Raw genomic sequence first — 12,142 nt, 5'->3', positions numbered from 1 at the left:
ACAGGGTCAGGCAGATGCAAGCACGTAGTCCGGGGAGCTATATGCTCCACTTTGTCCCCTGCTCTGCTCACCTCTGGCTACCACTTCTCTTCAACTCACCTTTTCAAAGAGTCTGGTGAAGATTTCATCATGCCCTTCAGTTTGGTCTACTATTTCCTATAGAAACAGACACATAGAGAGACTTAGTTATTCACCTGGACACGTGAACTCTCATACACAAACTCATGTTTCATGGCTCCCAGGCTTCTGGAATCCAGAAGTTTGACCTTGAGCCCTGTCTTAAGCATTCACACAGCCCTTGGTTCCCCTATTCTCGCTGCCTTTGGGGAAGTAGCAAACAGTAAGACGGACAAAAGAAATACCAGGTGGCGAGAAACAGAAAGTAAAGATGTAATTTGTGCACCTGGGGTTCCAGGCCCTGGATGAGAAGGACCTGACCAGAAGGGCAGTTCTCTTGGTGCGGAAACAGCAGACCTGAGTGACCTCAGGACACAATAGATAATGTAGCACGTGTGCCCCAGAGCAGGGGCTGCAGGATCTGAGCATGAGGGAGGAACCCACCATCCTGACTTTGGAAACAGTCTCAGCCACGTGGAACGCCACCTGACTGCTTACCTTAGAGAAGACAACTTGGGAATTGCTGCCAATTTCACTGAGGAAAAACAGAAGACAGAATTTTTTTTGGGGGGGGGGTCCTCCTGGGAACTTTTTGGCCTGTCTTCCCTGTCCCCCAGGGGATTCCTCCCAGTTCCTCAGCTGATGGCCCTCCCACTTCTCCCTGAAGTGTAAGTCCAGCCACACAGCACAGCACACTGCTTATACCGCCCCGCGCGGTCAGTGCCATTTCTCCTCTTGTGACTTTGCTTGTGCCAAGCTCTCTGCCTGGCACACCCGTTGTTCCTTTCTCCCCACATCTAACTATTTCTGCTCATTCTAAGATGCAGCAATATGACAGGGCAGCGATGCTTGAGATTAAGTCAAACCATTGATGGCAAAAACATGCATAGAAAAAAAAACTAGATGTTAAGCACTGAAGGATTGTCATGTCAAAACAATCATGGGCCAAAAAGTGTGGCTGGGCTGTATATATATTGATTCACTTGCACACACTAGCACCGTCTGAGCGTGCTGGCTAATGAAGCCTCCCCTCATCTCAACCACCCCTGTGCACCCCTGAGGAATCACTACCCTGGGAGCCACCCCTGTGTCCCCCAGGACTGGGGGAGGTTAGCTGATTCTCCTCCTTGATGCTCTTCTAGCACCCTATGCAGAGAAAGGCTGCCACTGGACACAGGATGACAAGAACAGCTGCTCACTGCCATGTCCTTTCTGGACCTTGAGCTTTGAGAGGGCAAGGGCCATGCCTGAGCCTATTCTATCCTTGTCTCTGCCATGTCTGGCAGAGTGGTCATCTGTTAGTAGAAGAGAGGGGAAGGAAGAAGGGAAGGATGTTCTCCATACAGAGAGCTGCCCTGCTCTCCTGATTTCTGTCCTGTATGGGCCTCAGAGACCCTATCCGCTGCCTTTTCTGTCTCATGCTCCTTATGGTCCCCGGCCCGAGCAGCTCTAAGTCCGAGTGGGGCCCAGCCCCCAGGAGAGGCCTGTGCCCTTACTAGCAGACGTGCTTCCTGGAGAAGACCCTGAGGACAAACTCCGACTCCTGGCAGGCCTCCGCCGTGCAGGGCACGATGAGGTACGTCCCAGGCTCTAGCCACAGCTCCCGGCTCACTTCTTTCTCTGGGAGAAACACCTCAGGGAAACTTAGGGGATTATTCTGCAAGAAGAACTCCTGGGGCAGTTTCCTCTGGTCATCATAGAACTGTGGGTAGAAGACAGAAGGGCACCCATTAAGGTGATAACCCAAGGCTTGTAGCCAGACGGGGCCCCTTGGCCAAGAGCCAGGAGTAAGGTGACCTCTTATTTGCCAAATCCAACCTGCCCCAGGGGAAGATGGGATAAAGAAGTGAGGAGTCGAGAAATTAAAACAGAACGTGTCAGGAGTGAGCACCTTTGCTGGAACCCTGTGTAGGGCTGCGTAAACACTTATCAGTTGATTTGCCATTACATTTAAAACAACATCATATACAAAATGATGTGAGGAACATCACTGTGCCTTCACTTTTCAAGTTAGGTCATCTGCACAATGTCACCCAGCTGGTAAGAGTCCTGGCCTGGACTGGAATTCAGGGCAACTGAGCTCCAATGACCATGTTCTTTACACTTCCTGAAACTGTATTCATGCATGTGATACAATTTCAAGGTTGATTATGACCTGATTATGGTCACAGACACAGATGGACCACCAACCATTTCCCAACCAACATCGTAACAGCTACACACAGATAAACTGGACATTCCACGTTCTGTTAGTGAAAACAGTCTCGTAAAGGGGAAAGAGGACCGGACAGGAGCTCAGAAGACCTGAGTCAGGGCCCTGGTTCTTACATGAGGGCGTGTGTTTTACTTTATCTTATATTCATATTCTCTCTCTTTCTCTCTTCATTTCTACCTGCCTTATTTCTCCCCTTTTCTCTGTGTTTCTTTCTTGTTCCCTCTCCCCTTTGCTCTCCCTTAGGGCTGTAGAAGAAGAGGAGGTCCCTGCGAAGGCTTCTTTCTCAGTGAATATACAGCTATTCACAAAGACACTCCCCATCCACACAGAGACGGGTCTTACAGATTCCACTCAGGACTGGGGAAACAAAATGTAGCTCCTGATGACGTCTGCTTGCTTTTCTCAGACAAGGAGAACTACAAAATCATCCTGTTGCCATCTTTGCCCTGGCTGCTAGGAATCTCAAAACTAAATTTTATAACCAGTCATGCTGGCTGTCCTATGTTTAGTTTTCCTAGTAGAATGAATAGCTTACTTATTTTTACTCATTTATTTATTACTTTTTTTTCTTGCCTTTTAAGTTTCTAACTGGCTTGTGAATTTTTTCTGTTTACAATTTTATTGTAGGTTGACCTAAATTCTGTTTAGAAATAGTCCTGATATAAATAATTTTTTTTCTTTTTAAATTGATAGGCAACTTTGGGGTCACTCAGTATTCCCACAGGAGGAAAAAAAAACAAAACAGAAACTGACCCCAGACACCCAATTCAAATGGTTCTTTTATAAAAATCCTCTTGCATTGTTTAGTCCAAGCTGAAAAAATTAAGTTTTTCACTGATGTTTTCTTTGGAAATAAAACAACAGCAGCCACCCTGCAGAGGCCAGGATGCCTCCTGCCTTCTTAACTGATCCCTCAGGCGGCCACGGCACCTGAAATACAGAGTTGTTGTCCTCTGCCCAGGTTTCTGTCCCATTTTCCCATCCTTTATCCCGTGTCCCCATGGAGGTGGGCTGCATGGTCTCCTCATGTCTCATGTGTTACAGATCTATTTTATTATGGGTTTCATAACTCCAACAAGGCTGTGATTTATCAGCCTCCCCACTCTGTGACAGTCTTCGATATTAGCCCTTGGTATTTATGTAGAGATTTAATAAATTCTGAGATTTCCTGGCTCGATACAGGGCTCAGAGACCTCCCTGTAGAGGCAGAAGGCTTTCCTGGGGTCCTTGGATTGAAAAAGAACAGCAGAAGCTCTCTCTTTCCACACCCATAAGCAGTTGACATTATCGTCAGACATTACTGGAGCTCCTTGTAAAATATTGCTATGATCAAACCGAACCTCACAGTGGCTTGGCCACACATGACATCACACCAAACCGGGGCCAGCGGGTCAAGTGTGGAACTCACCTTGCTCACCTAAAACAGAAACAAACAAAGAAGAGACCTCATTAGTCAATGAACCCTGCTCTTTCACAAGCACAAACTCTAATGGAGGCTGATACACAAGAAGACTCCACCCAGAGACCTCTTTCCCTCCCACAAGGCCTTCTGTTCCAGTCAGTGACATTTTAATTCACCATTGGGAATTCTGGAAATGGGTGAGGAAAGGCAACCATGTTATTTCTGGAGAGGAAAAGGAAACCGGTATTGATTGTAAACTATGTGCCAGACACAGTGAGAAGCACTGCCACGTGACCTTTTATTTTGCTCTTTGTATAAATATCACTGTCCCCATTTTACAGATAAAGAAACCGATGCTCAAATTGGAAGGAGATGACTTCTTCCAGATCACCTATTTCCTCAGGGACAGAGCCAGGATTTGCACCCCGTCTGCGGGTAGGCAGACATGGATGGTAAAGAGGACAGGAAACAGGAAGAAAGAACAACAGCTGGAGACCCCACGCAAGGCCGTGTGCCCCAGCATCCTGCCTACCCTGAAGATGAAGAGGCCAATGGCGAGGTGGCGCTTCCGATTGCGGTGCCGGTGCCGAGGCTTCTGGAGCAGGGAGACCATCACGCTGCAGGGCATCAGGAATGTCTTGCCCTCCTGGGGCCTCCAGACGGACAGCAGGAACTGCGGGTTCTTCCAAAATGTGTCTCGGGCTGAAAACAGCAAGGTGAGACAGGTCCTAGGCTCCCCTGGCATGTTGCTCCCCAAGACACTGAGAGGTACACAGACCCAGGGCACTTGCCCCAGGTTTCCCGGCCGGAGGTTCATCTGGACAGAGTTGGGGTCTCTTCAACCCTGGCTCTATCTACCCCCACCATCTTGCCTCTACCACCCAGGCTCTTCCACAGACATATGGACAGAGAGCTACTCTCACCCCATCACACCTTTGCCCAGCATGAGACAGACTTAATGTCCCATAAATCTTTGTGCCTGTATTAACCAACTGAGGAGACTGTGCCCGTGATCCCAAGGGAGTCTGCATCTGAAGGGGACAAAGCCTCAGCTTGACGGCAGCTTCAGCTTTCAAAGAACAGGCTGGTGGGAGGGGACAGCAGAGCTCAGGCCGCCCCGGCCTGCTGAGGTCATGCCCTACAGGTCATTCCTTTCAGAGGGATCATTCACTACCTTCGTTGTAGAGAAAGGGACGCAGTCTCCAAATCTCCCATTTTGAGAATGTAGATGTGTAGGTCTCCTGTAATTCATGACCTGCGAATTCTTGATCCCTACCAAACTCTAGGTGAGGAGGAACTGATATATATGATACAATTACTGTTTCAGTCCTGCTTGGTAAGGGGTGGTTACTTCAACTTCAATCACCTTGTCCTAAGACCAAAACAAGATGCAACCCACCCTTCTCCCATGCCTACGTGCCTGTGGCTGCCCCGTGCTAACTGGGAAAAGGCGCCCTCCAAAAAGATGCAGCTCAACAGGCTGGCGGCTTGACTGAGATGTCCACACCTTTGTGCAGATTGGGACCAAAGGTGCCCCATCTTCCTGATGGACACAGCCCAGGGCCAGAGCAGTTAGTGTGGCCAGCAGGATGCCCCCCCACCCCAGCCAGATGCCCTCAGAAGGATGTCGGCTGCCCAGCCATCCACGTGTGCCCACAACCCACGCTGTCCTGGACAAGCTGCCACTTCAGAACCCTGGCTGCTGTGCATATGCTCACCTTGTTGCAACTTTATGGGGCCACCAGCTGTAGTCCCCTTCTCCCATCTCCCCTCCTGCATGGTGTATGACCACTTCTGGCCCACCTCATGAGTCAGTAGGCCTGGGGTCAGTTTGCAGATGACCAGGAGCTTGAAATGTGCTTTGAAGTCCTTAAATGTCATCCTGGAGAGAAAGGGGAAGCAGTACAATGATAAATGAGATGATATCTCGTGACCAGGACCAAAGGGGAGGCTGGAACAAAGCAGCAGGCCCACATCCCCAGCCTCTCCTGGTCCCAGGCCCCCATCCCCAGCCCAAGTGGGGCTGGCTAGACCAGTGTGAGGCTCCATCACAGGTCGGTGGAGCTACCGAGCAACCCCCTCCTGTGGCTGGAGGCAGCCTCGTCCGGCTGGCCGCTGCCTGAGCCAAATGTTCCCGTTTTGCAGGTTGCACTGACAAAGCTGAATTGCGGCATTTATAACCAGTCAGTTAATTTATGTGTTCACCAATCTGTTCTCAATCATTACCTGATACAAATCTGTGCTCATGCTTGCTAACTTCGCAGTCAAGGCCTGCTATATGAGCTGACTGGGGTTCAGTTTACTTATCTGGAGCGTGGAAAGAATGGGATTTGCAGAGACCTTGAGTTCAGTGACTGCTTCAAGACAGAGGGCCACAGCAGTCTGAAAGGATGGGTAACAGGGAAGAGGAATCATGGGAACAGGGGGGAAGGGTAATAGTAAGGGTAAAAAGCAAAGGGAAAGGGGAAGAGATAGGTCTCACGTCAGACACTCAGAAACAGCATCCATACAGAGTGTTTGAGTGACCTTCCATAATAAGAGCCCTGTGGCTTTGGAGTCAGTGGGAGTAGTGCTATTTTGCTCCAGAGGACATAGGTGAGATGGCTTATGGTTTGGCAAGACTTTGCAGCCCTTTCTTTCCTCATCTCTTGTTTAGGCCAGGAAAGGCACGGCCTTGGGCTAAGTGTACCAAGTGACAGGAGAGCACAGAGGAAGCTGGGGAGGAGGGGGCCACCCCCACTGTCTGCTCTGAGCGCTCGCTGAGCTCCATGCTGGTGCTCACTGCTCCTGTCACAGAGACTGTGACTGTTTGTTTGCAGGGGCTGTTTGTCCTGCTAGACTGTGACCCTGCTAGACTTGCTCTCTTTATAAGAGATGCCGGCATACATGAGGCAACCCATAAATATTTGCTGGATAGAGGACCAAATGTAAGCCAGGGCAGTTGGCCTGACTCTTGAGTCAAATACCAAAATTCTCCATCATCCTTTTTCTTCAGCAGCACAATCTTCTCTTTGGGGCTCAGTAGTTCCCATGTTCTTGAGCTGAAAACAGAAAAGAAATGTTTCCATGGGGGAATGAAAGGTTGTGGAGGACGTGTGAGAAACTCTTCAGTAAATGCTCTATAGTGTTGTTTGTTCTTATCTGCATGAAGCCTTTGCAGACAACCTAATCTCACACCCCATACTGTAAAGGCAATGTGTAATTGATTCGTCATTCATTATGAGCCAAGTGCTGGGCTCGGCTCTTGATGTGTTCTATTCCATTCAAGGATAACAGCCTTGCAAAGTAGGAATTTTTATTGCCATTTTAGAGATGACAAAACTGAGGTTAAAAGAGATGAAGTCACTTGCTTGAAGTCACAAAGCTATTCAAAGTCAGAACTAGCATTTGAATCTATATTGGAAGTATGTCTTTTCAACACCCATCCTTTTGGACTTCTCTTTCTAGCTGTGAAGGATAAGACTTTCCTGTATCATTTACACAACGTAAACAACTAGACAAAATGTAACAAAAAACTGTTTTTCATACATTAGAGAGCAGGCAGAACAAAATTGTGACCCCCAAGAGAAGGAGGACAAATGAGGTGAGCCCTAACTTTAGCTAGACTTCTGCCTGAAATGAATTCCCTGGTCAGGGATGCAGAACAGTGGAACCCAAAGAAAACCTAGCAGTCTCGCTGAGGGCAGGAGACCAAGCCTGGTATTCAGGGAGGCCAAGACAGCTAGAATCTGCTGGGCAGAGTGCCCGTGAGAAGGGGATACATAAAGAAGGAGCTCCAGGGAACTTCATTGGTTCCCTTGAAACCGTGCCTGCACAAAGTAAAACCCCACAGGACTGGACTAGACACACAAAAAATCCCAGAGCTGACACATGGCTGGGGATCATGTGAATTCCCACCAGCCAGAGTTGAAAGACCTTGTTGACTACATAGAGTTTTTACTACAGATTCCAGTATGTGAGGTTAAGTATCCATAAAATAAAGGTTTCTCTAGCTCTGCTAACTTCAAAGTATCAAAAATTATTCCTAAGCAATTTAACTACCTGCCAGAGAAAGTCCAACATTCTTCAAATGAATGCAACAAAACTCAGGACCTTAAATTTATAATGTCCAGCATCCAATAAAAAATTACTAGGCAGCCTGACCAGGCAGTGGCACAGTGGATAAGAGTATCAGACTGGGATGCTGAGGATCCAGGTTCAAGACCTTGAGGTCACCAGCTTGAGTGCGGGCTCATCTGGTTTGAGCAAAAGCTCACCAGCTTGGACCCAAGGTCACTGGCTCAAGCAAGGGGTTACTTGGTCTGCTGAAGGCCCGTGGTCAAGGCACATATGAGAAAGCAATCAATGAACAACTAAGGTGTTGCAATGCGCAACGAAAAACTAATGATTGATGCTTCTCATCTCTCCGTTCCTGTCTGTCTGTCCCTGTCTGTTCCTCTTTCTGACTCTCTCTCTGTCTGTCTCTGTAAAAAAAAAAAAAATTACTAGGCATATAAAAAGGTAGAAAATGTGATCCATGATAAGAAATAAAAACAGGAGAAATAGATCTAGAAAGGTGAGAGATGATGGGATTAGCAAATAAAGACATTAAAACAGTTGTTATTAACACATTCCGTATCTTCAAAGAAGTATGACCATAATGAGGAGAGAAGTAGAGGATATTCTCAAATGAAATCTTTAGAATTAGCAAATGCAATATCTAAGATGAAAATATACACTGGATGGAATTAATGGCAGATTAGACTGTATAGAATAAAAGCATATCATTTTATTTAATCTTCATCACACCTCTGGATCAAAGACATGAAAAGCATTTCCCAAAGCCATACAACTAACAAAACTAACTTAATTCATTGCCTATCTTTGAGGTAAGTGCTTGTTCTTCCCTGAAACAAACTAAAACCAATATCATGATGCTACATTTTGGTAATACTTTAAAATTGATGTATATCTTTGGATGTCATTTTCCACATTGACCCATTTCCTCTGCAAATTCTCCTCATTCCTATATAACAAATCGAGTGCAGCACATCCTCCGAGGAGTGAAATTCAACTTATCATTCCCTTCGTTTATAAAAATGATTAAGTGATAATGAATAGGTGGACATATTTCTGTACTTTAAAGTGTCATACAGAGTTAAGTATTATAAATCTTCATAGCAAGAAGGCAAAGGACTTTGTCACTGGTCTCCCTTTCTGCCTGTGCCCTACGGCCAGTCTGTAATCTGTAAAGCCCATGTCCCTTTAAGGTTGTCTTGAGGCAGAAACAACCTAAGAACACTAAATAGAACCTAATGTAGGGGCCAATTTGGCTCTGCCTACCTCTGACTCACCAAGCCCAAGAGTGCCCTGAGCCGTGCCAGGGGAAGAACACTGGACCAGATCGTGAAGACCTTGGTGGAATCATGCTGAAACCTTAAGTAATTCACTTAGTCTAAGCATCAGTTCCTTAATCACTGAACTGGGGATAAAACTACCTGCTATATAATAGCTTTAGTTGAGATAAAAATGAGATAAAAATTCAAAGGACTTAGCACAATGCTGGCAAGCTCTTAATAAACACTTTACTATATATAATATAATGAATGAGAAATCAATCTCTATATCATTAAACATTTTATAAGTGTGAGAGATTGACCTTCACAATCTGAAAACTTTCCTGACCCAGCCTGAGACCAAAGGAAGAACAACCGTGAATTTGTGTGGGGGTGGCAACCTCCTTTGCAGGCTTTGCCTACCCCTCCCTCACCCCCTCCCACCCCAGCCAGTCTCAGCAGTTCACCTGTCACTCCAGTCTCCTTTCCACTCCACCTTCCCCCAGGGGTTCCGCAGCTTGACTAGATATTCAGGAGCATGTTTGCAGGTCACCTGCACAAAATGAGAAGCAGTTTAGGTGGCTGGGCTAAGTGCCAGCTGCAGGAGCAAGAGATATCTGGGTGAGATTCATGCCTGCAGATGAGACTTTGAAACAGAAAATCAAAGACCCTGAGAGTCAGTAGAGGAGAAAACGGTTCTGCTATTACTAGATGTGAGACCGAGGGCGAGTTGCTTAACCTCTCCATGACTGTCTTCTGATCTGTAAAATGAAACTAATAGTCACATCGGCTATAAAGGACTGAATGGTGGTGCTCCAAAAGATATGTGTACCCAGAACCTGTCAATATGATCTTATTTGTATAAAGGGTCTTTGCAGATGTAATTAAGAATCTTGATATGAAATCATCCTGGATTCAGGTGGGTCCTAAATCCAATGACAAGAGAAAAGGGGAGAAGACCCAGAGCAGAAGGCCATGTGAAGGTGGGCGCAAACAATGAACTATGCTTCCCAAGCGAAGGAATGCTGGGAGCCACCACTAACTAACGGACAAGGAAGAATTCTCCCCCAGAGCTTTGGGAGGGAGTGGCATCTGGATTTCAGACTCTGGCTTTCAAAGCTGTGGAAGGATTCATTTATGTTTTTTGGGTTTTTTTGTTTTTTGTTTTTTTGTATTTTTCTGAAGCTGGAAACGGGGAGAGACAGACAGACTCCCACATGCGCCCAACCAGGATCTACCCGGCTCGCCCACCAAGGGCGACGCTCTGCCCACCAGGGGGCGATGCTCTGCCCCTCCGGGGCATCGCTCTGCCGCGACCAGAGCCACACTAGCGCCTGGGGCAGCGGCCAAGGAGCCATCCCCAGCACCTGGGCCATCTTTGCTCCAATGGAGCCTTGGCTGCAGGAGGGGAAGAGAGAGACAGGGAGGAAGGAGGGGGGGGGGGTGGAGAAGCAAATGGGCGCTTCTCCTATGTGCCCTGGCCGGGAATCGAACCCGGGTCCCCCGCATGCCAGGCCGATGCTCTACCGCTGAGCCAACTGGCCAGGGCCCATTTATGTTGTTTTAAGACACCTAGTCTATGGTCATTTGTTACAGCAGCCCTAGGACAGGAATATGCCTACTCACAGGGTTGTTATTGTGAAGATCAAGTGAACTAACATTTATAAGGCAATTGGGACACTATCTAGCACACAGTAAGTCCTAAATTTTGTCAAATAGTGTTAAATAAATATAAAACAATATAGAACTATAAACATATAAATATTAGTAAAATATGAATTTTGTAAAATATGAAAATCAATGTAAAGTTCTTGGTACACACAGAGAAATGAATAGAGATTAGGAGGAAGGAGAATTCAGATGTGGGTTGAGTTCAAGAAACGTGACACAGAGTGAAAGGGAATCGGAGGACTTTTGGTAAGTGAGGCTTTCTGGAGACCACCAGAGGTTCTTTAAGATTGAACCTATTGATTCTTTCTCTCCACACTTTGCATATGCTGTTCCCTCAGCCAGGAATGCCCTCTTCTCCTCATACAAATCTACCATCTTTCAGGGACCAACTCAATGCCACCTCCTCTAGAAAGCCTTTTATGACTTCCCTCCCACCCAACCAGGTGATTGTCTTCCCTCCCATCTCTGAAACCCTAGCCATTCACCTCTGCTTTCTTCTCTGTTTCTACTTTTTTCCTTTCCACTCTCAGATATTATATGTTTCCATACAAGACTGTAAGCTCTGTGTAGGCAGGATCCCCACCTGTTTCCTCTTTCTCTCAAGGCTTAGCAGAGCTCAAAGGGGAACAGCGACGGAAGGAGAGTGGGAGACTGTTGGAAAGGAGCAAGTGAGAGAGAAGCAAGCATTTGGGAGGGAAGACCCAGCTCCTGAGGCTATCCCGGGCAGCCCGGAGCTCAGCAAAGCTCATGGACGGTGTGAGGCACAGCAGGGACAGACGGCCAAATGGCTGGGGTTTCCCTGTGCAGAAAGGGATGGCATAGTGATGGCAGCAAAGACTGGACCCACCACTGCACCCCAGAAAACAGGAACAGAGCTACGGGGAGCCCCGTCGGCTTTGGCAGGCCCTGGAGGACCCACCAGAGAATTAACCCCTGGGTTTAGATACCGATAATGACATTCACCAGACTTTAGCAACAAACCCTAGGAGAGAAGGGAAGGCTGAAAGGAAACAGAGAGGCATGGTTCCACCTACCTTCCTGATTCCTATGACAGTGTAGGCATGGCCGTCCACCAGCCCGTTCTCCATCACCCTCTCGTTCTGGAGAGAAAAGAGAGCACCCATCAGTCCTGCTGGGTACAGCTTATCCAGTAGCAGGGGGTTGTGAGGACGGGGTGGGAGAGACCCACACTGCACATTGTGTTACCTTTCAATTTCCATAGCTCTTTAGCACCCACAGTCTCATTCAATCCTTTAAGTCAGGGTGCCACTCTGCAGTGACTGCAACCATTTTACAGGGTACAAACTCAGATTCAGATCCACTAGGTTGTGTAAGGTGACACAAGGGTCGGGAATGGAGGCACAGGTGAACCCAGGGCTCCCTCCTCCAGTTCCATGTTCTTGGTTGCTATTAAATTAGGCA

At 47.3% G+C, this 12,142-nt stretch overlaps 1 protein-coding gene across 1 annotated transcript in view; it reads right to left on the bottom strand.

Annotated features, from left to right (window-relative positions):
- CAPN14 (calpain 14) overlaps positions 1–12,142 on the bottom strand; it is a 36,237-nt gene that overhangs the window by 13,274 nt on the left and 10,821 nt on the right. Inside the window, exons 7-15 of the mRNA XM_066378555.1 lie at positions 11,755–11,820; positions 9,517–9,602; positions 6,701–6,775; positions 5,453–5,616; positions 4,267–4,436; positions 3,741–3,749; positions 1,614–1,819; positions 616–652; positions 100–156 (exon numbers count right to left, since the gene is read on the bottom strand). Coding sequence (XP_066234652.1) covers positions 100–156; positions 616–652; positions 1,614–1,819; positions 3,741–3,749; positions 4,267–4,436; positions 5,453–5,616; positions 6,701–6,775; positions 9,517–9,602; positions 11,755–11,820 — 870 coding nt within the window. The remainder of the gene's footprint in view (positions 1–99; positions 157–615; positions 653–1,613; positions 1,820–3,740; positions 3,750–4,266; positions 4,437–5,452; positions 5,617–6,700; positions 6,776–9,516; positions 9,603–11,754; positions 11,821–12,142) is intronic.

This window comes from Saccopteryx leptura, chromosome 3 (assembly GCF_036850995.1).
Source record: "Saccopteryx leptura isolate mSacLep1 chromosome 3, mSacLep1_pri_phased_curated, whole genome shotgun sequence".
NCBI lineage: Eukaryota > Metazoa > Chordata > Mammalia > Chiroptera > Emballonuridae > Saccopteryx > Saccopteryx leptura.
Note: the sequence above shows the minus strand (reverse complement) of the source record. Positions and strands in the feature narration are given on the sequence as shown.